Source organism: Agelaius tricolor, unplaced genomic scaffold (genome assembly GCF_023055355.1).
Source record: "Agelaius tricolor isolate 1412-34295 unplaced genomic scaffold, bAgeTri1.0.p SCAF_18, whole genome shotgun sequence".
Classification (NCBI taxonomy): domain Eukaryota; kingdom Metazoa; phylum Chordata; class Aves; order Passeriformes; family Icteridae; genus Agelaius; species Agelaius tricolor.
The window spans coordinates 955,010-980,903 of NW_027269278.1; the positions used below are offsets into that span (position 1 = coordinate 955,010).

General features: G+C 48.2%; 1 protein-coding gene across 2 annotated transcripts in view; it reads left to right on the forward strand.

Annotated features, from left to right (window-relative positions):
• The window catches only part of FGF18 (fibroblast growth factor 18), a 66,596-nt gene that overhangs the window by 24,058 nt on the left and 16,644 nt on the right, over positions 1-25,894 (forward strand). For both annotated transcript variants that reach the window (XM_071442977.1, XM_071442978.1), the window contains one exon: positions 1,147-1,327. In XM_071442977.1, the coding sequence (XP_071299078.1) occupies positions 1,147-1,327 (181 nt within the window). The remainder of the gene's footprint in view (positions 1-1,146; positions 1,328-25,894) is intronic.

Genomic DNA, 25,894 nt, shown 5'->3' on the forward strand with positions numbered 1-25,894 from the left:
TTGCCAGTTCCCTCCTCACACTGATACATCAGAACACTTTTGCTTGCAGGCCATGTTTCATGTCATTTGTTGTCCTGTAAACTCTGCCACCAAAATGTTGCCCATCTGTGAGTTTGGAGTGGATGATGTGGATGTTGTGGTGCAAATGCTCCACAGATCATAGATGGACAGTTCATGGGGCAATTTTTGGGGCTTCCTATTGTTTGGGTGTGAAGAGCTTTTTGGGTGCATGCTGCCCAGTCTCTCCTTTGGGAAGGCATCTTGAGAACAGTGGTGTTATTGGGTCCTCTGACCTTGGGCAAGTCAGGATGACTATTTGGAAGGAAAAGTGGGACTCCTGTTTTGATATTTCTTGGGGATACTTAAAATAGGAAACAAAATGAAAAGTTTATGGTAATAATTTAAGCTGTAGTGAACTAAGGTTAATTTATTCCCTTGGCCAGAAGAAACAGATGAGGTGGCTGAGGTTGTCAGACCCCTACTGATCACAGCCACTGGTGAAAAAGCTGGTTTGACTCTCACCAGTCCTCCTGTGACCCCTTTTGAGGTGGACAGAAACACATCCATGGCTGGGGATCATGAGATGGCTTCACTGCAGAGCAGAGTTGGTCAAACAGTTAAGCTGCAGAGTGTACAAGTGTCACTTCTATTGTAGTGGACTTTATGCCAGTGTGAAGTTGAAGTCCATACTGCTAAGGGCAACACAAAGAGTTTTTCCCCTTGATGTTTTCCTGCAGTTAACTCAGAGAATCAGTGCAGCTGCTGAAGGAGATGCACCAAATCTCTGAGAAGGGTTCGGCTGTCTCCACTCTCCAGTCTGGGCCTGTGTAACCTGGTAGAGGCTGCACATATGCAGTGGGGAGCCTAATTTATGGTCAGCATGGCTGACTAGGATTTAATCAAAGCAGGGATGATCAGAAGTTTTTATTCAAAAACTCCCAGTTTGATTGCAATGGCCCAGATTTGGTTTACAGTGGAGAATCAGCTCTGGATGGCTGCTAACACTGCTGCCAAATGAAAGGCAGCCAAATCTGAGGCCCCCAGTGCCAGTGCCCTTGGCAGGCCAGTCTGCAGTCCCTCTGCCCCAGAGCCTTGTTGTGTTCATGCTCTGTTCTGCTCTCTCTCCCCACTCCCCACCCATCTCAGATGTTTGCTGCTGAGGAGAATGTGGATTTTCGGATACACGTGGAGAACCAGACGCGAGCGAGGGACGATGTGAGCAGGAAGCAGCTCCGGCTCTATCAGCTCTACAGCAGGACAAGTGGGAAGCACATCCAAGTGCTCGGCAGGAGGATCAGTGCCAAAGGAGAAGATGGAGATAAATATGGTAAGAATATTTACTGGGATCCCCCAGACTTCAGGTCAAAGGCTTTAATCCAGGGTGTTGTGCTAAGAACCTCTTGGGAGAAAAGTAATAAGAGCAATAAAAACCAAAATAAAAGGAAAAATAACATTTCCAGGTTAAGAACATGAGATTTGTTTTGCTGGTGCTGCCTCCCAGCTGCAGGCAGTTCCAACAATACTGCCATGCCCCAATTTATTAGTATATGGTTGAACAAAATGTCTTTCTCCCCAGGCCATGAGCTCACAGTGTGTTTACTGCAATTCATGAATGATACCTAAATTGGTGATTGGGGAAGTCCTTTCCCCATGAACTCTTGAGCTCGTGTTTGGGTGAATCCAGTGTTTGAATGAAGCCCTTTCTTCTTTTCGGGTGGTGGGATATTTGGTTTAAACTGAAAGTAGACTTTGAGAGCTTTGAGGTACCCCAGAGTTCAAGCTGAATCTCTCGAGTGTGTGGATCTTGCAGGATCCCTGTGCTGACAGCACATTCAACTATTCTTCTTGTGATTTGCACACAAGCAACATGCTGGAAACACTGCTAGAGCCTGGGCTATGAAAAATGCTGTAATTCTGGTTCATTTTGAGATGGTTTCTGCTGAGATGCTTTTACTCTAGTTGGCTGTTGGGAGGAGTTTAGGGCTGTTGAGAACACTGGTCCTGTCTGTGTTTGGGATGTGCAGCCCTGTGAGTTCCTGTGCTGCTGCAGAGGTGTGTGTGAGAGTTTGCTGGCTCAACCATTCGTATGGGATTGTCTGGTGCAGCACTGGTGAGATGGAGCTGAGCTACGAGGAGGGCAGGTCAAAATCTGGGAGCGGTTGTTCCCTCGGGAAGCTTCAGGACGGATGAGGCACACGCTGAGCACTGAGGACAGCTGCTGCCACTGCAGGTGTAGCAGCAGCGTGAGCTGTGCCACGGGAAGCGACAGTCAGAGAGCACCGGGCAGGTAGGGAGTGACCCCCCCAAAGCACTTGTGTGGGGTCAGCCCCTCTCTCAGAGAAAGCCCTGCCCTCACGTCTCATCAACCTTGCCCTTTGTCATTCCCAAATTTTTTCCCAGATATTACAGGAATGAAAAGTGCCACTTGGCTGCTAATTATTGTGTCATTTTATGGCATTCATCCTCCTGAGCTCTGATGTGTAAACGAGGCGCTGGGCGCTGCCGCCGCCGCCCGGGTGCGGCTGCTGCCCGCGGTGGCTGTCAGGTGCCGTGATGGAGTTTTCCTCTCGGTGAAAGAAGGCGGCATTTACAGTGGGTGCAGCAGGGAAGTGTTCCCGGGAGCAGCTGACAAGTGCTAATTTATGTGTCAAAGCCCATCTTGTCCCCTTCATACATATGCAATCGTGTCTGAACAACAAACCCCGCGTGCGGGAGCGTGCTCGTGGCCGAGGGCGCTGCTGCCGTGAGAGCCCGAGATTCTCGGCCGGGAGCTCCTGCATCCCTGCCTGCCTCCAAACCCCCGCTCCTGCATCCTTGCCTGCCTCCAAACCCCCGCTCCTGCATCCTTGCCTGGAACCAAACCCCCGCTCCTGCATCCTTGCCTGCCTCCAAACCCCCACTCCTACATCCTTGCCTGCCTCCGAACCCCCGCTCCCCATCCTCGCCTGTCTCCAAACCCCGCTCCCCATCCCTGCCTGCTCCCCCAGACCCCGTCCGGCTCCGTCCCCAGAGCCTCTCAGCAAACGCGCCGAGGCTGTGGAGCCTTCTCGCCCCCAGCGCTGTGAAAGGTTATGGAAATCTGCTCTTGGTGCTGCTTGGCATGGAACACTCAGAGCATGATAATCGGGAAGACAGTGAGGTGGGACACGGCGGGCCGGGATGGATCCACGCAAAGCTCCTGTCTGGGATAATGGAGGGGGGAGAGATGTCGGAGTTACTGGAGTGAGAACCATCTGTGTTACAGCCCAACCTGGACACAAAAGCAATGACACAGGGTTCATTATGTGCCAGGAACCCCGCCCCCTGAGGCATTATTATGGAGTAACCTTTGATCAAGACCAGAGAGGCTTAAACCGGGTCTGGGAATCTCAACAGTTGTAAACTTTTGATCCACATCTCCGTCTTACCGATCAGGTCTGCATCTGGAGGAGGACACCTCTCCTCCCACGCAGCAGATGGCTGAGTGTCCCCCTGCCCTTTCCCTGTCCGTGACAGAGCCGGGCTGTGCCACCCTCGCAGATGGCACCGGCTCCTGCCCCGGCCCTGCTGGGGGAGCACACGGCGAGGATGATGTGGGCTGGTGGCCTAAGGATTGCAGCTTGGGGAAGGTTTTAGGAGGAGAAACACGTCTGAGAAATGTCTGAGAAAAGGCAAGAGACGTGAGCAAAAAGGTGCCCGTGAGCTGGCTCCAGCCGTGCATCCTCTCAACAGCCCGGTCCCATTAGGAGAAGGTGACATCGGGCAAGGGCCACGCCAGCTCAGGGTTCACGTGGGAAGCTCTGTCAGGGCGAAGGTCCCTGGTGCTCATCACCAGCCCTTTAGCACCAGCCCGTTTTAAGGATAGCGGAATAAATAATGTTTTAACACCTCTTTCCCGTCTTCCCTTATATTCACAACAGTGTCCAAATGTTTCTTTTTTCCTTTTTTTTTTTTTTCCACATATCCAGCTTCCAAATGGGAGGGTTGTCCTGCCTTTGAAGGGAGGTTACTTTTATTGCAAGGCTTATTGACTTCTGTAAAACTTGTCACCTCTTGGTTGCAGAGAATGCCCAGAACAGAGGGGAGGTGGCAGATCTCAGGCAGGGAACTTCTGCTTTCCAAGAAGCCACCCCAAGTACAGAAAAATGAGCAGCCAGCCCTGGTCAGGGAGGTATGCTGCTGCAGGGCTGGGGGATCCCAGGGCAGAGGAATCCCCATTGATTGTTTTATCCAGGTGTGTAAATGCCATGTGCAAGGCAAAATGCATGCTCTGCAATGCATAATTCTGCTGCCGTAACAATTCCAGTGTGTAATTTTTGGTTTATGCATTCTTTGGGGCCAAGATCTGGTCCTGTGTGTTGGATTATTAAATGTCAAATTAAGTCAGTTAATATAATTAATTGAGTCGATGTAATCCATTTAATCAGATGGATTTGATCCCTTCTCGGATGATTTAGAATCCATTAACAGATAAGTCAATTATTGGACTAAATTAAATCTAATAATAATGCCTACTGCTCACAGCAACACTAATTAATCTAAATACACTTACCTATCTCCTAAGGTTGTTTTTTTTAAAGGCTTAATTGATGTTCCTAAAGTGCTCTGAGATCTTTAGATAATAGATGATCTGTGTGAGCAAAATATTATCTCTTAACAGACTATAAACTAATTAAACGACTGATGTATATACAAATTGCATTTTTACTTTAATCCCTTGAACCTATTCAGAAAGAATTTGCACTGGCCCAGAAAAACAATATTTCTATTATAAGCTTATTATTGCTTTACAGGTTCCTAAGTGGTCCTTTCATTCAGAAAATGAAAGGATGAAGGAGAAAAAACAACCATTAAATTGCTGACAAAAAAAAAAAAAAAAAAAAGACCTGGAACCTTTATAATCTACCTCCGATAAATGGTACAGATAGGGAAGAGAGGGATCAGTGACCTGAAACCTTAGATCCTTTCATTTATTTTCATTTCACAAAAGGCAGAAGACATTCTATCCTGTTTGTTCATGATCTGTGTATCCGGCGCAGTTGGGCAGGCAGAGCTCTCTTGGTTGGGTGAAGGCATTTTTTGCCTCATTTGTATTTCAGAGGTTTTTGGTTTAATTTGTTCCCAGTCCTGCTGTCCTACGGGGCATGGAGCAGCGATAGCCGTCAGTGCAGAGGTGTGAGAGCCCTCTGCTCCCCTCGGTGGAGAGAACTTTAATTTGCGGAGTGTGGGGGTGTCCCGGGGGCTGGGCTCGGGACAGAGATACATCCCTGAACGGCACCTTCCAGGTGGTGTGTGCTCCATGCATCCATTCCATCACAGCTTCAAAAACACTCTCAAGTCCCTCAGGAGGTTACAAACCCTGTGTTTTATAAACCGTCCTACCGATAAGCTCTCTCGTCTACACGTGGAGGCTTTATTTGGGGACACCCTGTGCAGGGGCAGGGCACAGGTGGGGCATCAGCACTGGGCACTGAGGCGGTGCCAGCCCCTGGAGGCTCCCCCGGCTCAGCGGGTTCGGCTCAGAACTCCCGAGGGACGGGTTTGGGGTCTTTGGGTTTGTCAGTGGGGTCAGGAGGGAAGGGCAAGGGCGTTGTGGGCACAGACATCACGCCCCACACAGATGTGCTGCTTTGGGTGGTACAGAGACAGCAAGGCGCTGAGGCAAACGGGTGTCACTTCCTGGGGCCGCTCCAGCCGGGCTGCTGAGCCCTGCAGCCTCCACCTCCTGCTCGAGCTGGAGCTGCCCTGAGATGCCAGCGGACCTGCCCACGGAGAGCACATTACTGCTGTCTAGACATCAGCCACACTCCATCCTGCCAGAGATTTCATTTGTGGTAGAAGTGGGCTCTGTTCCATGAGGAGGTGTAATATGTGTGGAAAATATTATAGCAAAATAGCCTCCTTTAATTGACTCTAAATTTTGCAGGATTCCTTCCTAGGTTTGGGTAATCTGGTGCTCTCCAGAATTAATGGCTGACATAGCACTTCTTCGGGCTTGGCAGCCTGACAGCTAATTTAGAACTCCCTAAACTCATTTCACTAATGACTCCCATTTGTTCTATCTGAAAGCCTGGAAACAAATGCAAAATACCAGTGCCATTGTCCCATCTTTAGCAAGTCATTCTTTCCCTCAGTATTTCTGGCACCTTAACAGCAAGCTGCCTTGGGAAATCTGATTAACCCTTTCCCTTCCTGGAATAGTTTGAATCAATTTTGATCCATCTCCTGGAAAGAGCAGGAGTAAAAAACTAAACTCATTGTGGCTGGAAGACTCAGAATTTCTGTGCAAGAAAGATAAGAGATGTAGTCCGAACATCAATTTTGATTTGTGAAATATCACTGTATTTCCGCAGTTTTTCCACGTGTATTTCCAAGCTGCTTTTCTTTCCAGGAACAGGTGCGTGCAAGGTTTTGTCTGTCAGTGCAGCTCAGCCCCAAATCCCGCATGAGCTGGGATCTGCCTTGTAATTTATTGTGCTGACCCATCAGAATGGCTGTTTCCCATTTAACCCACATATCGCTGCCTCCAGTCTCTTCCCATTACAGTTTTGACATCACAACAAGACAAATAAATTTTTTAAAAGACCTTTTATCTTCTAAACCATTTATTTTCACTTACTTAGCCCGGGGGCAGAGCTGACCTCAGCGTAGGGGATGATCATTCACCATGGCAGCTGTACAGTCAGATGGGTCCTGGGGACAGGCCTGAGCCAAGCAGCCTTTGCCCTCCAGCTGCTGTGCTGTGGCTCTGGGCTTTTCCCTGCTTGCCTAGCAATCCCTGAGAGCTGTATTATATTTTGTTCCTTAAAACGTCTCCCCTTTTCATCTGCAGTGGGGCAGCGGTGAAGCTGTTCCTTGAAAGCAGATGAGGGGATGAGCTGAAGTTTCAGGCAGCTCAGGGTTTTGCTGAGCCAGGAGGAGCTTCTGTGTGAGGCAGAAACCTGAGCTGGGGCTGGGGATGGAGCTGGGGCTTCCAGCTTGCTCTGGGCAGCGAGGGCTCTTGGTTGCCCTCACCTTCCTGGTGGCTCTGAAAAGTTCTATTTGAAACACACTGTTAGCATCTTATACAAACCATCTGTATATTGAAGACATTTTCTGTTTTTATTCTGCCATATTCTGTGCTCGCGGCAGTGTGGGGAAAAGCCTTGCTTAGGCAGGATGAGAAGTTTGAGAAAAATCCTAGCCTTTTTGATTCATGACAAACCTCTTTTGAACAATTAATTTGTTGCCAATTTCCTTTACTTTTGATTTTGATAGCTGCTCTCCTGAGCTCCTGCTGCAACCAGCATCACACCTGAAGCTGAGTCTCTCTGCACCATTCCTTGTTTTGTACCTGCATAACAGCAAAGCCTTACGTTTATTTTCCCTCTGACACCGCACTGATTTTAGATTTCCCTACTGCTGGATCTTGCGATAGCTTAAAGAACCTTGACTTTCATGGGGAAACAAAGAATCTCCTTTTAACTGGGTATCTATACTTCACAAGTCTCCACAAGCACTGGTCAGGGTTTTGAAAGCATAAGCCTGTCTGTCAGCAAATATTAGAGACTCAGAAATAATGAGGAGAGGTAATTTAGGGATCTGCTGATAATTTGTCATTTTTAATTCTTGTGTAGAGTGGAAAGTGAGCTACAAAGTGAAAAATCTTTATTTTCATGTGAGTCATAAAAGGGTTTTTGTTAACAGTTTGTGTGTGTGTGTATAATTCCGCACTGTGATTTAAGTGTTCCCATTAGAAATGCAGAATAGGAAATAGGATCCCATCTGTGAGCAATTTAAGAGGAAGTGAGACAATGGAGTCGATTGCTGCTTCAGTTTAGATAATCAATACAAATATTATTAGTATAGTGATTTATCTTCTTAGACACTTTATGAAAATGTGAATGCCAGCCCCTGAAGACAAGTCAATATGATGTTATCTGCTCCTGCCTTGCTGTGTTTATGGTGCTTTCCCACGAAGGTCAAGCATCTGCTTTGTTAAATGTTCTTCCCTGGCTCTGATGAAATAACACAGAAACAAACTTAGGGCTTTCCTTTCTCCTCCATGGCTCCAGAAATGCTCTATGCTTGTCAGTATAGTGATTACTTCTGTCTGAAATCTGTACTGGGGACTGCTGGGGGGACACTGGGAGGTGATCTTCAGGGTCTTTCCAACCCAAATCATTCTGTGATGAAGTTCTGGAAGAAGTTTGCATAATTTTAAGTATATTTCTAGGCCAGGAGTGATTCTGTGCACAAATGCTGAGAGCTCCTTTGGGTTTAGTGCAGTTGTTTTGTGTTGGTGCCTATTACCAAACCTTGTTTTGTGCTCTCTGAGGTTTTCCCATATCTAAGCATTTGGCCAGTCATTGATTAATTCAAGTCAGTTCTTGGGGCGCAAGTAAAAGTACCCTACAAATAGGCTAGTCTGCATTTCCAAAAGGGTTTTTAATTGCTTGTACTTTGAAGAAGAAGGAAGGAAAACATCATCAACAAATGCTCTTGTACATTTTGCTTTGTGTACATTCCCATACATGATGTCAAGTGGCCAAAGAATTTTTTTCTTCACAAGAAACATTTGGAAAGAATAAGAAATGTCAATAACCCTGTTAAAAACTGCCTAACTAAAGACAGGATGGGGAATACAAAACTTGATGTGAAGATTACACTTCTCCTTGAAGTTATCATGGAACCTCACTTGCCTGTTGTTTGAGATTCCTAAAGTCAGATTCCTGGAGACTCATGGTGGTGTTGGCATTGGCCACACCTCACCTGGAGCATCTCCTACTCCAGGAAGGGTGATCTGGGGTGGTGGGACGCTGGGGCTGGACCCTCCAGACACTGGACACAGAAGGAACTTTGTTCCTCATGTATAATGAAGCAGCATGAATTTCATCATCTCAGTGTCCTCATGTGTCCCTCCTCAGCCCAGAACCCCCTCAGCCCATGGTGTGGCAGCAGGATGAAAGCTTTGCAGATGGAGAGATGCTAAGGAGACAGTGCTAACGGAGACCACACTGGTAGCCTGGGTAGAAGTAATTATTTGGTGCTTTGAGATGCTGTGAGACTGTTCCTATTTTCAGGTTGGGGTTTCCTCAAGAAAGGTGCTAAATTTATAAAAAATAAGGCACTTCAGTCACTCGGATTTCACCTCAGCTCTTTGAAAAAACAGATAGTCAGGAATTTCCGCAGCTGCAAGGTGGAGCACAGCAAACATTAACAAGGCCAGTAGCACTGCCTGGCTGTCTGCAGGAACAGGGAAGAGCCCAGGTCCTGCAGAACTGCACTGGTGTTTGGCAGAAAGGTGAAAAATAATGAAGCTGTGAAGAGGAGAATCTGCTGATGCATGGTGCTTGGAAAGCTGGAAGAGTCCAGAAAGGGAGCTGAAAATACCCCCCAAAAATTACTATCTGTGGCTTGAATGAAATAGTGTCCGATCAGCATTCAGAAACCGCTGAATCCAGGCCGTTCCAATACTGGCATTTTCCAGACTGCTTGCCAGTCGGATGCAGAGGAGAACACGTGTGGAGCGTCTGCGGTCGCAGTGCTCGCAAGAAGTGGAAGGTGAGCTGGATGTAAAGGCAGTGAGAAGTCCCAGTAAAAAATAAGAAACACCTACTTTTCATCCAGTGAGGAAGTGTGGGGCTATTGGGGTTCAAGGGAGCTGCACTCAGCAAGCATCCCTTTTAATAAGCTGTGTCAGCAATAAATAGTGCCCACTTTGGTCCCTGAAGAGCTTTCAGTATTTTTGAATGCCCATAATAGACAGTTCATGCTTTCATGGTGAACACAGGGGCTGAGACCTTCTCAATATATCCTGAGCTTTGGGTCCCTGAGTTGTGCTGTAGCTGCCTTGGGATGTGTCTGTCCTTTGCTGATGCTGCCTGGAATGGTGGAGCTTGAAGTGTGATTGGGTAGTGCTCAGATATTTTTGCCCTTGTCTCTGTGAGCTGAAACATGTGCCTGGAGGCCTTCTCCTTTTCTGCATTTGCAGCTGCCAAAAAAGGTGCCTTTCTTCCCAGAGCAATATGAACAAAACCCCACCATCCACTGTGGCCCTGCCTCTTTCAGCTGTGATGAGTTTTGGGTGTTCTCCAGCAGTGACAGCAGCTGTGCTGGCTGGAGGGGTCTGGCCCCAGGTATTACTGTGGAGAGGAGTCCTTGTTCTCCTGCGCTGCTCAGCTGCTCTGGCCTCGTCCCACAGCTGGGCTGGTGGGGCAGAGAAGGAGCAGACATTGCTCCTGAGCAGCTCGATGGTGATATGAACCTTTGGTGTTTGACCCACATGGTGGGTGACATGCTTGGGATCCTGGCTTCGAGCTGGTGTGCTTTGGTTTATATCTGATGTACTCAAGTGCTTTTGGAAGGACAAGCAGGAGAGGAAATGGCTGTTGGAATGTGAGAGGGGAGCTCTGAGGTACTTTGTGAGAGGGATGTCACCCCCAGCCTCTGGAGGCTGTGAGGACCTTAGAGTAGAGAAGCAGCAGGGAAGGGCTAGGAATAGGATGGCATGTAAGCACCAGAAATGCCACTAAAAAATATTGTCCAGGTGTCCCCAGTGCTTGGCCAGGGACAGCTGCAAGTCTCACAGTCTGCAGGGGTGAGTGCTGAAGCAGACTGGGGGATGCTTCAGGCTCCTGATTTCAAATCACATACTTGGTTAGTTAGAGGGTGAACACCACAGCTCCCAAAAGCTGGTCTTGTCCTCTTGGCATCAGTGATGTAGGCCCAGGTTCCAGTGCCAAAGGAACTTGCCTAAAGGTAACCAGCATAAATCCCTAATAAGGTTTCTGCTGGTTGCATGGAGGGATCACAGGGCTCGATCTCTGTTACAGCCAAGGCTTGATTATCCTTTTTCCTACACTCCCGAAACTCCACCGACTTAAACAGAGCCATTCCTGGAGCTCCTGTGTGAGACTGAAAGGAGATTAAGTGCCCAGCAGTGCCTCCCATTCCTCCTGTGTCTTGCACCTTTGTTCAGACCTTGCATTTCAAACCATTTTAGCCCGTGGGAGGCAAATCAAAGCTGTTAGGTTTGAGCCAGTGACAATGGCCTGGTGCTGTGTGGTGTGCCCAGCCCCTTGCCTTTGTGCAACGTTTGTGATTCTTGCCTTTATTTCATTTGCTTCGGCATCTGCATTTGTAACCGTTTTTTTCAAGTGAAGTTTCTGACTGGTGACTCATTAGGAGTAAATAGGCAAAAGGATATTGACTTTACACCTACTAATTTGGGGGTGCTAACAAGCACATGTAAGAGCTTTATAGTCACCGGGTAAATTGTCCCACCTGGGGGGGCTGGAGGAGGGGAGATAAAAAAGCATTACAAAGAAGCAGCGCTTTTGTTTCTAGCTCCTAGCCTTGGCTGTTCCTGCTGCTACTGGAGCTGGGGTGGACGTTTGATGGTCACCATTGCTGGAGCCTATTCTGAGCTTCCCCGGGATTTTCCAGCACCATTAGACCCGTGTGGGCACGGGACTAAGATCCTAATGATAGGATGCTAAATATGTTCGCTCGGAAATGAGGTGCCCCTTACATCGGCTGAGGGAACAAACCCTCCTTCCCGTGGTGTGAGTGCAGGCCGGCCGTGAGTCAGGTGTGCTGTGCCTGGAGGGCGGCTGCAGACACAGCGTAGCTTGAGCACAGCCCGTGGAGGCTCTGCCAGCACAGCCCAGCAGTGTGGGATGGGTGCCTGCTGGTAAACGTGACTCCCTGTGCCTGCGAGGGCACCAGGGTCTCATGGTCATGGCCGGGGGCAGCTCACTCTGCTGGGTTAGTGCTCAGCCCTGCTGGTGGTGCTGGGACCCTTGTCAGCTGCAGATGTGTCTGTCCCTCTCCAGCCATGCCTGCGACACAGTAATGCCACCCTTAGGTGTGCTTAGATCAGGATGTCACTTGCTCAGAGAGTGACCTGTTGCAGAGTAGCTGGAGCACAGCTGAGAAGTGATGGTCCCCAGCTCTAGTGGTCCTGCTCGAAGCAGAAGGTTGAGCTGGGTCACCTCTTGAGAGCCTTCTCAGCCTGAATGAGTGTCTTTCAACACTGATTGTCAGAACAGAACTGGCAGGTAAAGGCATTGGTGATCCCTTTCTCTGATTTTCCTTTGGATGCATTCAGAGGGACCCTAGGGCAGTGACTTTTGTGGTTTGTCCCCATTTGGGATTTTTGTATTGAGATTTTTAAGAATGACTTCAAAAACTGGAGATAGGCAAAGTTTTTCATCCTCCCGCTTTGGTCCTTCTGCCCTTTTGCTCAGCTTGGGGTGACCCCCTTGTGTGGAACGGATGATACCATCTGGTACACAAGGATGTGTAAGCTGTAGTTTATCTCAGAAGATGTGTGCTGGGAGGGGAGAGGCGTGCTGTGTACCAGGGTGAGAAGCAGCTCTCATCTCGGCTCCTCTCTGGACACAAGCCTGGTGTGCTGTGTGCTCGGAACAGAAGAAAACAGTCCCTGCTGGCTGTATCTGATGTCAGGCTCCCACTCTGTGGCTGTGACTTCAGCCTCACCCCTTCTCCTCCTCTGTGCTGCATCCAATATCTGTCTCTCAGCAGGAGGAATCTGAGGAAATGCAGCAAACTTCAGCTCCTGGGGCTAAACTGTTGTGCTCTCTAACAGCAAACTGTGTTGAACTAATTGACAACCAGCTTTAAACATACCCCAATCAAGCAAAACGCATTGATTTATTTTTTCCTCTCTCGCCAAGCACTAAGCAGCTTCCAGCTTGGTTTCCTCCCCAAGAAGTGGATAACTCATCTATTGTGTAGTAAAACTGATGGGCAGTGTTGACTTCTATACAATCCTTTCAGTATGCTTAGGGAGGAAGGAGTTCTTATGCTTCTATGAATGTTTGACCACTTAAAAAAAAGCAAAACAAAAAAAAGCCCAACCCAAAACCACACACAACAACAAAAGATGATCCATTTTCTCTGGATGTCTTTGAAAGAAGCTTAGTTTAGAGACAGACTGGAGAGAAAGGCTATTGATTTTGTTTGACCTCCAAAGAGACTGCGGTCAGTATATTTTCCCTGCTGGAGGTGGTTCAGGGCTCTGAATTTCCGTGTCAGCGTTTGTATCCTGAAGCACGCTGAAGCTTTTCTGCTTCTTCAATAAATAGCAAGCTGTAGGGAAAGGTAACGCTGGAGTAAATTTATTTCCCTCTGGATCTGCCCTTCCTTTCTTTAGCTTGGTCATGTTGCTGATGAAGCATTTACAACCTTTTTCATTGAATGCTGTGCAGGTTCGTGGGTTAAGCTGAGACTACAAGCATAGTTTTGTAATCCCTCTCTTGCTTTTTCCAGGGCTGAGCCAGGTCCTTTCCCAACCTCTTGCCTGCACCAACAAGGAACAAAATACCTGCCTGTGTAGAGTAATAAATGTTCTAAAAACTGCCATCCTCTCTTCTACCCTGATTATTCTCAACCTTTGCAGAGGAAAGCCTTCCTGATTTTTGCTTAGTCTCCTAAAGAGAAATAGATTATTCTGTCTGGGGACTTGGTTGTATTGGAAATGCTCTGCTTGATACAGGTCTGTGTAGTTTTGTAGATGTTCTTGTAAAATGGCTTATGACAACTGATGTGCCCTTTCTCTGGTAGCCACCTACCAAAGGATGGCTTCCAAGGATGGCAATACCTGTGGGATAAGTCTGTTGTCAGGTCTAAAGGAGCTTCTTGGAGCTCCCTTGAGATGAGCAGTGCCAGTAGGCATCTCTCCATGCCAAGATGTCAGCTGTGTTATCTGTGTTATCGCCTCCTCATTTAACAAAACGCCTCGCCTCACGTGGTGTGGGTTTGGGGTGTGTGCTTCAGCCTGAGTGGCCACAAGTTCAACACAGGCAGTTTGCTGCTGTCAGCACATCAAAGGGCAGCCTGATAAAGCTGCTACAGTGTAATCGAGTCATGGTAGAGAGTTACTGATGTTGGGTACCAGCTGCTGAGCTCCCCTGTCGCCTTTGCCAGCAGGAACTTCATTCCTAACTAACACAGACAGAGCTTCTTCTTGGAATCCCCTCTTCAGAGGAAGGGTTGGTCTTCCTGCCACTGCCAGCCTCACCTCTGCTTCTGGCTGTGCTCTGGGTCAGGGTGGAGGCTGCTGCTGCGGGTGTGTGAGACCTGCAGTGTGTGTGGGCTGCTGACAACTGCATGGCACCAGTTTCTAACTTAAGCACTCCATTTCACTGAGAGCAATGGCCCAGTGCATCCCTAAAAAACAATGAATGGCTGAGGATTTATTTGTGCACTCTCGGCCAGGCTGAGGCTGCAGCCTGTGTTGCATGTGTAACTCTGCTGAGACCCCAGAGCAGGACTTTGAGAGCTCCCCAGAACCTTTCACTGCTGTCTTCAGCCAAAAGCCCCACTCCCCACATCTGAATATTCAATTACATTAGCCCCTTGCAAATGGCTCAGCAGTCATCTCCGGGAGTGGTAAGAAGAGAGAGCTGGAACTGTTAAGCCTCTGCACAAACACGAAGGCAAGGGACAAGGAGCGGATGGGAAGAGCTTGTGGGAGGGGGTAGATTTGCAAATGGTGTCCTCCTGTTTGCACTGGACCACTGGGTAGGACAGGGCAATGCAGAGCGGCTGCCATGGGACAGTTTAGTCATATTTATTACTAAATTAATACAATACTTATTATAATTATTGTATCAAGTTATAATTATTACTTATAATAATATTTACAAATAAAGACAAATATTTTTATTAAATTAATACAACATTCGTCAATGCACTGCTTGCTTTGGGAGTAAGTAGTCCCGAGCTTGTGGTCTGAGCACAGACTGGGCTGTTAGGTATTGCCCACCTGAAGGTCATCATAAAGCTTTGTTAATTAATAAGCAGGAAGTTTTGCTTGGAGTCCTGAGCAGCAGGTGATAGGCCAGCTGAGCATGTTGCTGGAAGGATAGGTAATCACAGGGAAAGCAGCAATGCTCTGTGTTACCCTGTTGCAGTGGTTTTCAGCGTGTGGTCAGCAGGACATTGTGATGATGGATCAGAAATATGACAAATTCTTGTTAATGATCAACATCAAAAACTAAGAACATGTAGAAAAGCAAAGATGTCCTTGTGTCCTAAGTGCCTGTAATCTGGTTCTCAGAGCTGGGTACCAGAATATCCCTTTGATTCTCAAAGGTAATTGCACCTCTTAATTAGCTGGAGAAAAAAATTCCCGCAGCCTGAGATCTTGCTGTATAAATTATAATTAACCCCTTGGCACTGGAAGTTGAGATTTCCTGCCCCCAGGCACAAATGCAAAACACATTAGCAGCACTTGACATCAGGCCCCAAGCAGCCAGGGGTCAGGCTGCTACCCCAAAATCCAGCTGCACTTCCCAGTGCAGTGGGGAAATGGCAAGGAAGCCACAGGAACCCAAGGGGAAGCTCTAAATACACCATTTGAGGGTGTTTGACCTGCTTTCTTTTCAGAGCTGCAAATGTCCCAACAGGAAGGACAGCACAGAAAAAAACAAATCCAACCTCGGGAAAGAGCTGGGAGCGAGGAGAGGAGTGGATTTGTGAGGCGACATGGCCGGGTGCCCCGCCGTGAGAACGGCGCTGGTGCTGCCGCCCCACACACCTCCAGCCCAAGCATTGTCTGGTGCCAGACACACTTGGCTGTGCCTGTTGTGTGCAGGGCTGGGCCACCCACTGCTGTCATTCACCAGCATCCTGCTTTTTTGTCTCCTTTTCATCGCGCCTGCTGGGGGATGAGCGTTAACTCCTCACACCAGAGGTGACCTGTGGTGAAGTGCCAGGTTGGGCAGCTGGCGGCAGGGAGGTGACAGCATGGCTGGGGGATGGGGGCTGTCCCGAGCCTGTCTGCACCTGTGACACTTCCCTGCTTGCTCCCTTCATCCACACTGTGACCTCGGAGGAGGGCCAGGCCTGCTGAGCATCTGCAAAACCACTCCACAGAGTCACAGAACAGTGAAGGAAGGGAAGAATGGCTTGGAAGGGATCGTAAAGGTCAGGCAGTTCCTCACCAGGAGCTTGCACTGAAGCTCCTTAGTCCGTGTTAGCTGGTTCCTTTGCTCCTTTGGGGTCCTGGATGGAGAAGTGGCTCCCTTCTGGCACAGGTCAGGCTGCAGCTTTGTGCTGGGCTATAAAGCCCTTGGAGAAGGTGTTGTTGGCCAGGGGCTGTCTCTTGTCCCACCACTGTGGTGTGTCCTTGGGTTCCTCTGTTCTGGTGGTGCTGGCCATGAGTGTCCTAGCAGTGGTTGCTGAATTCAGGTGGTGGCAAACATGGGGAGACTTGGTCACTTTGGTGGCATTTGAAGGTGGCTTTGTCCTCCCTTGCCAAAGGTGGGGGCAGCCCGATGCTTGGGCTTGGCACACAGATGTGGCCAAGGGCTGCCTAAAAATATTCAGGTCTGTGTAGGTGTAGGAGTGGGCAATTCTCTGTGCACTTCAAAGGCTGGAAGGAGATAACAGAAGGGGAGTCAGAAGGTGTCCTGGTGGGGAGGAGGGATGTGCTCACTGGTGTAGGGTAGTGAGTGTTGGAAGGAGGTTTGGGTTTGTCCTCTGTCTATATGTCTGCAGGTCCTTGGAGTGAATTCTGTGCCCATTGCAGAGCTGATCACAGAGCTCTCCAAGCTAAGTGAGCTTTTTCAATCCCAGTTTGGATGGGTGTGGGCTGCACACCTACAGCAGAAATGTCCCCTGCCAATGTGGCACCTGCACCTCCAGGGATCTTTTGCCATGCAGGTCCTTGGGGCCAAGCCCTTCAGGGTGGGGAGAGGAGGGCAGGATGGTCCATCCCAGGGAGAATAAGAAAGAGGAGAGAATTTTGGATGGAAACAGGGGCCTGAGTCTGAGCTTAAAGGTAGCCTGCGTCTCTAGATAAACTGAAATAAATAGCAAATAATATAATATAATAGAGATTTTCTGCTGTCAATGCTGCTTCTCTAAACTTAGAATGTCCCCCCAAAAAAGCTATTGGGAGATATTACCTCTTTGCTGCTCTTTATAATGCCACAGATGAGGACTGGCTTAATTCTGTACTTGACTTATTTTTTATATTAAGATTTAACATGGGATCTGCTTTTCTTAATCCAAACACTTATGATTTGAATGCAGAATTATATTTGAGATTTTTAAAGTACCTTTATTAAAACGTAAAACTAATTTTACAGTTCTGACAGGTCTTATTTAAATACCCAGTGCCAGATGCCTTTTGTCCCAAATGACTTCAGGAAAGAAAAAAAAAAGACTTTTAAAACTTCTCATGCAATTAAAATGCAGTAAAAGGGAAGTATATAGTCTTACATATGCTGAGGACTAGGGGTAACAGTTTAAGAGAAGTCCCGTGATAAATGTTGCCAAAAATAAATATGTGAAACCAAAGGTGTTAAAGGGAGAGTTAATGTGATACCTGATTTTTGGTGGTCGTTGCGCTATTTCTGTTGCTCATGCCCTGAGAACAGTTGTAAGAATTGTGCTGTGTCTATAAGGAGAAACCTCTCCAAAGGGGGTGGTGCAGAGGACTTTTCTCCATGGTCCTTCCCCTGAGGCACTCTTCAGGGTACAGCTGGTTCCAGGTGTCCCCAGGCACTGTAAGAAGATCAGTCCTTGCCCACGTCTTTTAACCCTTACTCCAAAATAGTCATACTCTCTTATATCCTCTGACCCAAGAGTGACGATTTTCTGTACTTCATTTAATAATAAGTTATCTTTTATCTGGCAAAAGGGAGCTTCAGCAACACAGGCATTAAGAAGTCAGGTATCTTTGAAACTGTATTTGTGACCATGTCTAAGAGCAAATCCTGCTTAAAATCTTAAAACAGAAAGGAATTTTCCCTGTGTGCCAGAACATTTACTTCTGGTAGGTTGCGCTGCTGCCTTTGCTCCTTTGGGTTTCAGAGCCACAAGAATCCCACTTAAAACACCAGAGCATCCTGCAACTTTATTTTCAGCATATTTTTCACTTGCTGAAAGAAGTGAATGTTACAATGAGTCCCTTTTGAGAGAATGCATAGACACACTTCTACTCTGATCCATAAAATTAATTATATTAATTTCAGCTTTTACTGGTGCAGAATAAGAACCCTGCTTGGTAGAACTTAATCTTTGTGTATTGGGCACGTCTGATAATTCAAGCTGTACTGCAGATGCTTGACACATTTGTCCCAATCAGCCCCCTTTTGGAGCACTGAAAAACACAGCAGTGGAGCCTGTACAGGCTGACTGCTGGAGTGGGTGAAACCATCTGGGTGTTGGGATGTGGGAGAGATTTATGTGTTTGGGACTCCTCGGAAAGAGGAGATGGTGGTGCTGACATCACTCCTACTTCATCCCTAAGGATGAACAGCCCTCCAGCAGCTGCCTGAGGGAGGTGGGCAGTGCTGCAGGGTCCCTGTGCTCTCTCCTGAGCTCCTGGGCACACACGGAGCAGCTCTGCAGAGACACGAGAGCACATGGTTTCCTGGGCTGGTCATTCTCTCCTTATTGTTATTTTTGTGTACATCAGTGTTTTTATTGGGTCCAGCTGAGACTGGGAACAAGAGAGTCAAAATACCTTCCTTGGGGTTTGTTCTTGCAGTAATTCTAACCCTCTGCGGGGACGGGAAAGGTTGACACTCTTTCCAGACCCGAGAGACTCCAGCGCTTTGGATGCGTTTCAGCAAGGAGCTCAGGGCCAGGTTCTGAGGTCGTTGTCTGTTGGGCTTGACTGTGTCAGTAGGAGTTTATTCAAATGAGAATGATCAAAGACATCAGGGTTTGGCCCTTTATTTTTCATTTTAGGTGCTTTTTCAAGCATAACAGATCTTCTGAACTTTTTTGAGGCTCATCCTTCAGTAATTCCAGACTCAGAGCCTGGCAGCTTGTCAGGCAGTTTTCCTGCCTCTGTAGAAATACTGTCCACTTGAGCTGTGCTTGGAGGCAGCAGGACACCCTGGTGAGATAGAGGAATTTCTGTGCTAACATTCTGAACGTTTCTCCTTCCAGGCTTATTTCTTAGTCATGGCAAGTTTGCAGGTGGCAAAGTTCAGGGCAGAATTTGTTCACAGCTGTCCCCGCCCAGGCATTTTTAAAGCACACAACCTACCCACCTCCCTTTTACTGAATCTTGTCTAGATAAACTTATTCACCATCGTTGAAGCAATTACCAAAATATTTTTAGTGTCTCTTATGGTGAATTATGTATAAAACATCTGCAAGAGGTCAAGTCTGATTCCCACTGCTTAGTCCTGTTTTCTTAGATATACAAAAGGGTGCAAATGGCTCCCTGTTAGAATGACAGTATTTTGCATTCATTTCTCACATGGCTAAGGGATGACCAGCCTCTGGGTAGTACCAGCCTGGGCCAGTAATATGGTACTTACAGCTCCGATAGGGGGGGTTGTTTCTGTGTGTGTTTATTTGTTTTGTTTTTTCACAGAATTACAGATTCAGGGATTTACTAAAGTTTTATTTAAGTTGGACAAAAATCTCTTAGACCTACCTACCTACCTTGGTATTTATTCTGGTCTGATTCTGGTCTTATATCTGTTGAACTCTCAAACAATTTTCATATGTGTAGGCTAATAAAAGATCTCAAATTAGCACATTTTCATTTAAGCTTCTCTCAAGATGTGGTGACTAGAGTGAGTTTGTAGGGACTATGTTTGGAAGCTTTGTCATCCTATAGGAGCCTGGCAGTCTGGGGAAGAGGACTTGTAAGTTTTAGAACCTCCTTTTTACCTTGATAGTGCCATTCTGGCATAAACAACACATCTCTACAGGGTGGGGAGGCAGAATCAGCCTGAGATGGTCCCGGAGATACCTGGGGAACACCAGCTCAGCATCATCTCCTGGCTGTGTTTTGTTAGCTACTGCTGAAGTGGTAGGGAAATTTTTTGGGTGGGCATCACTACAGGTAAGAGCTCTGTAATGGTCCAGGCCAGGTTGTACAGGGCTTAGGGCAACCTGGTCCAGTAGAAGGTGCCCCTGCCCAGGGGGTTGGGACTGGCTGAGCCTGAAAATCTCTTCAAACCCAACCACTATGTGATTTCATGTTTCTAGGAATGGTGTGTCAGGCTTAAATAGGGAGTGATATTTAATAGTGGAGAATGATACTAAAGAGCCTGAGAGTGCTGCTTTCTGTGCTGACCATCCCGGGCCGTGCAGGCTGGGCTGGCTGCAGCACAGCGTGTCCTGCCTGCCCAGCTGCACAGCTGGGCACTCGGGCTGGTGTGCTTGGCACCAGCATGGAGATTCCTGCGTGTCTTGGCCCCGAGTGCTGCAGCCGAGCCCAGGGAGCGCCGAGGGATAGCTCAGAGTGCTGGATGTGGGACGGGAGCCGCCCGGGCGTGAGGCGGGGCTGTGGGAGCGGCAGCGCCCGAAAGCAGAGCCCGGAGGCCGAAGCTGCCGTGGCTGCTGCGGAGGGGAGGCCCGAGGGAGGTGCGAGGAGGGGAAGGGGTCTCCGTGCCGGGATCCTGCACCTTTCCCCTCGGGGTGGGCAGTGGGCAGCACACAGCCCTCTGTCCCCAAAGCCTGTCCCCAGGCTGTGCTCCCACCCTGCCGCCGCTGGCAGAGGCGGGACCCTGCGGCCTGTAGGGTCTTTATCAGCACTCGAGGGACTTCCGATGTGTGTGAAGTCCTTTGTGTGGAAGTATTTACAAGATCAGGTTGCTGCAGTGGAAATGTCTTTGAGGTCTTTGCTGCATTATAGATTTTCTTCAGATGTCTCCCATGCAAATATTTAACTTGTCTGGTTCCTGAGAGCTACTGAGGCAGTTGTGCGGTGGCAGGTTGTGCCTGCAGCCTGTCCTTTGTCCACACAGAGCCCTCGCTCCCGCTTCTCTTCCCATCCCGCAATGGGGCAGGAAAACCTGCCAGGACTTGGCACTCGGTGGATGTGTTGGTGCCCTGAGGACCTTACACCCCAAAAAGTCTTTGTCCCCACGTCAGCAACAGTTAGGGTGCTTTCACCGAGTGAAAGTTATAGCGTTTAAAAGAAATCTTCATTTAGAGTAACAGCATCTTTCAAACCCTGGGCAGGACTGGGAGCTGCTCCGTGGGCAGCCTCTGTGCTGACACCGAGCACTTTCCTGGCTCCTGAAACATGGTGGCTTAAAACAGACAATATCTGGAGCCTGGGTCTCAGAGCTGCTCTTAGTCTTCCTCCCCATGAACATACCGTTTAATAATTTGATGTGCATATGCTGTGCTCAGGAGAGACAGGATGAGCTCAGGGCAGTGGTATGTGGGTCAGAGCACCAGCCTCACTGACTGGGGTGGTTACTCCTAATTTGCACCTGAATATTTGAGAAGGGAGCTGGGTTCTGTGGATTATAAATATTAAATACCATTTAGTTTGCAGGACGATGCAAGCGTGCAGACAAAACTTGGGGATGCAGCCTTGATTCCCTCACTGGGCCACAGCCTGCAGGCTTCATTAGACCCTCCAGACTTTACCTAATTTTGGTGTTACTCCCTCATCATTACATCATGACTGTGGAGACAGGGTCATTCTCTCCTATGTTGTGGTCGTGGAAGGGATTCATGTGGTTTTGGTAGGGGTAGGCAGCGTTTGAACAGATTTCAACTATTTTAAGCACTGTTGCCCATGCTGGGAGTCTCAGGAGAAGATTCAGTCTCAGCAGAGTGGATTTTGCTCTCCCATCAGATGTGATCTATGCACTGTGAAAGATGGGAATGTCCTTGTTCACAGCTCCAGGGTTACAAACTGGGAAAGCTGCCCTCCATCCCAGGTGCTGTGCTCCCAGCCTCAGTGTGTCAGTGCATCCTCTTCATTAGCTGGAAATGGTTTCGAGTCTGAGAAGGTTCTCCTGACTTCTCAGAAAAAGAAGTGCAACCAAAGCAACAAAATCTTTGTCCCCTCTGAGATCCTTTTCCCCAGTGTCTTGCCAGCTGCAAGGTGCCTGTGGACAGTGTAAGCAGCTTTGTTCTTTCTCCCTGTGGCTCCCTTTGCAGGGGTTTCACCTGAAAAAACCACAAACCAGTGGATAGACTTGAAGTATCTAGTCCTTCTGCACCCTTCTTGTGTTTTCCCCTTTGTCTCTTTCTTTATCTGGACCTGAGGATTTTGTGATTGTAAACCTTACACTTCTCGGGTGCCCTCTTTCTCCTCTCTTTCCCTGTGCTTTTCTGGCTCCTGTCCTCCCACTCCCAGGAAATATCTGAAAGATAATTTGGCATATTTTCTGCCACCTTCACATATCTCACATATCTCCCTGACTTCATGTTTTCTTAGCTGGTAGATAGCTTTTCAACATATATATATATATATACATACATACATATGTAATTCTTTTCACCTAGACTTGTGAGGAATTCCAGTCTCTTCCAGTGGGAGTTTTCAGGAAGGTTTAGGTTAAATGGGCCAATAAGGCAAAACATGTAGCAGGAGATCTCACCCTCTAAAGACATCTTTTCTCTTTTGCTCTTTATTTTATTCCCCTGGAAAACATATCAGAATATCTAGCTGTCAAAGAATTTAAACAATAACACCTGATCTGAAGATTGGAGCACAGGGCCTTTGAAAATAAAGATTGTAATCTCTGTGTGGTGTGTCCAGGGACAGATGGGGCTGGAAGTCAGGGGTGCTGAGCACCAGAGTGCTGTGGGGCTGCTGCTCTGGCATGGTGGCTCTCATTTCACCTGAACTCTCCTGTACATTCTCTTGGATTTTCCCTGGCACTTCCATTGTGCCATGGCATACCTATCACAGGACAGGACAGCATTCAAGTCCAGTTTGAATTAATGTAAAATATGTTGGCTGAGCTTTTCTCCTGCTGTGTGTGAGTGGAGGGGGAGACATGAGCAGCCCCTGGGTGCTGGCTCAGCCTCCACCCCCTAGGACCTCTGGTTGCATCCTTCAGGGCTGGGATCCATCCCAGAGGATTTCAGATTTGCTATTTAAGGTGCCTGTCCTTGCTCCTGAGAGAACTTAGGGAGATGCCTGTTGCACAAAGAAGCATCAGCTGTCAGGGGTGCTGCAGACCCCTGGGTTATAGGTTATAACCCACCCTAGAGCTACACTGATCTCTCTTGTAGAAAGGGGGGGTCAGGGATCCCTAGAAATAAGATGTTTCCTACATCTTAAGACTCAGATTTTGCAGAAGTGGGAAACCTCTGTGAGGCCTTGGCCTGTCCTAGGGCAGCTCAGGTCACAGCAGGGATCAGACATCTGAACCTCCTGGCCTCTGTTCCCACTCCTCGGCATGGGGTGCAGGTTGGTCCCTGGGGGTTTGGGCTGTCTCTCAGGGCCCTGGGATGGATGCTGCTGTGTTTGCCAGCACAAATGTCTCCCTGGATGCCTGCTTATCCTCTGGTGCTCAGGCTGTGCTGTGGCACTTGCCTGGGAGGGATCTCAGGCTGCTGTAACCTCTGCAGCCTGCAGGAAAGGTGACTTCCATCTAGTTCTAAATTATGACATTATTTTATTAGATCTTTAAACTTTAGTTAAATTTTTTATTTAAAAAAGGGGAGGAAGGTATCATATTTTAATTAGTAGTGGTGCCAAAGGAGTCCTAGATTAATTATTTGAAATCACTCCATCCAGATGGTTTTAATTTTCACAGCAGGGAACCGGCATCTTTTTAAGGTGATATTTTTCAAATTAAAATCAGCTTGGATATTAGTCATAGTGGCTGCAGAGCGAGGGGGTGGGGAGCATGAGCCAGTGTGCCCCGTGTTTGTCCATCTGAGCACGGGCTGCCACGGGGACCTGCGTCAGAGGGGTGGGAGCTGCTGCCTGTCCCGTGGGACCGCAGCTCACGGCTCTCATGCTGGAAGGTTTTGTCGGTGTTAGCTCCTCCTTTGGCTGGCCAGAGGCTGTATCTGATGTTCAGAGTCACTCTCAGCAGCTTTTTACTCTCAGGCTGGGGTGGACAGGGAATGCCTCACAGCTCAGAGGGAGCTGTGCTCTCCTGTTCTGGCCTGTGTGGAGCCCTCTCTGACCCCTGTGCTGGGTGGCACCACACCAGTGTTCATGCCCAGCTGGTTTGGCCACTGCACATCTGTGAGCAGCTCCTTGGTGCTCTGGGTGTCAGCCATGGCTCCTGGACCAGGCTTTGCTGGCTCCACAACCTTTGCTCTTGTGCTGGCTGCTGGACTCCCGCTCTGAGGCTGACCTCCATCCTCTGCTCATGTGAGGAGAAGCCCTTTCAGAATCACCTCTTCAAAGGCAGACAGTCCCACCTTTGCTGTTCTCTTGTCTGTTAATGCTGCATTGCACCTGAGCAGCCTCCCCAAGCTTCCTGGAGCAGTGGGCACTCACCAGGTTCCAGCCGTGCTGCTCAGCCTGCCCTGGAGGAGCTGGCCTGGCCCTGTGCCATCACTCCCCTCCTGGCTGGCTCACCTTGATAGCCTCCCTTTGAGGGGTTATTTCTGGCTCAGGGCCCTTCCTCACAGAAGTGGTCACAGGTTGGATACTGACCTGGCAGGTGAAAGGACAAAGTGGACAGCACCCAGTTGTCAGGTACCTAAACCCGTGAGGTGTTTCTGAAAAACTTCCATAAATATCCATATCTGTGCATGATTGCAAGTAATATCCTGCTGTAATACAGACATTATCCCACTTGCTGTCAGAAGGCAGTTATAATTTAAATATCCCCAGTGATAACAGGTTTAACAAATAGATCTAAATAAATGTAAGCAGCTAGTAACTAGAAACCCCTGAACTTACAGATGTGACTGAGCTGTGAGGGGAAAATTGTTTAGGGCCCTTGTGAGTTAAAGGTCTGTGATATTTGCACTGCTGCAGAAGCCAAAAGCTGACTTTACAAGTGGGAAAAATATTAATGTGTTTAAATGAAACAAACTCCTATTTCTATCCCCATGGTAAATCCTTACAATGAACATATTTGCTCTTAGAGGGCTTTAAAGTTTGAAATATGAATGCCAAAAAGAATGTGACTTTTTGCAGCACAGATCAAACATTCTCCAGAGTTTGGCAAAAGCTGTATTTCTACGGTGGGGCTCAGCACTCACAGGCGTGAGTATTTCCAGAGCAGGAGCGTGGAGCTGCACTTGCTGACACTCACACATTCTTGCATTGTGTTTCAACCATGTCTCCTTTCTCCTCCTCCATGTCGGGGATGGATCTGAACCAAAATGTCCAGTCTGCCTGTTCCTGCCTCTCTGGGGAAATTCCTGGAATCCGAATCTTGAGCATGACTGGAATTTGTGTTTAGATTAGAGATGAAATAAAAGGCTGGATTTGGATCTGTCTGGGGTTTTGAGATGATGATGATGATGATTATTATGATCATGATGATGGCATGCTGCTTGTCTGGGTGGCAGCCTGGCCCCTTCTGCAGCTACAGCTGTGGCAGAGCAGGGCGTTAATGGAGATGCAGCAGAGATCTGTCCTCTACCCTGGCTCCTGCTGCAAACCAGCTCTGGCATCAATACCCTGCAAGACACTGAGATTGGCCACATTTCTCCCAGCTAGAGCTGGAGACCTCAGTCTGGACTGCCAGAAAGAAATTTCTGACCTCCTGGATGCACAACAAGGCATGGAGGACATGTGCAGGGTGGGTGTGCATCAGACAGAACAAGCAGTGCCAAATTTCTCCCTGCTGGCTGTTGTGGTGACCTTCAGGAGGTCACTGTAATGTTTTGCACTGGAGTGTGTGGCTGAACCACTTCTGTGCAGTGTTTGAAGGCTGCTGGCTGTGGGGAAAGGATTTTCTTTCTTGTCATGCTAATCTTTCATCTTCATGAGAATAAAATCCACATTCTTATCCTCCAAGAACCCTCCTGCAGCGTGAAGGAGAGCGTTGTCATTGGAACAGGCTGCCCAGGGCAGTGGTGGCATCACCATCGCTGGAGGTGTTTAAAAGCCGTGTAGATGTGATACCTGGGGACAGGGTGTAGTGGTGGCCTCAACAGTGCTGGAGGAACAGTTTTGGACTTGATGATCTCAGAGGTTTTTTCCAATATAAGCAATTCTCTGGTTCTATTAACACTGAGCTAATATTGCTGGTGGTGGTGGCGT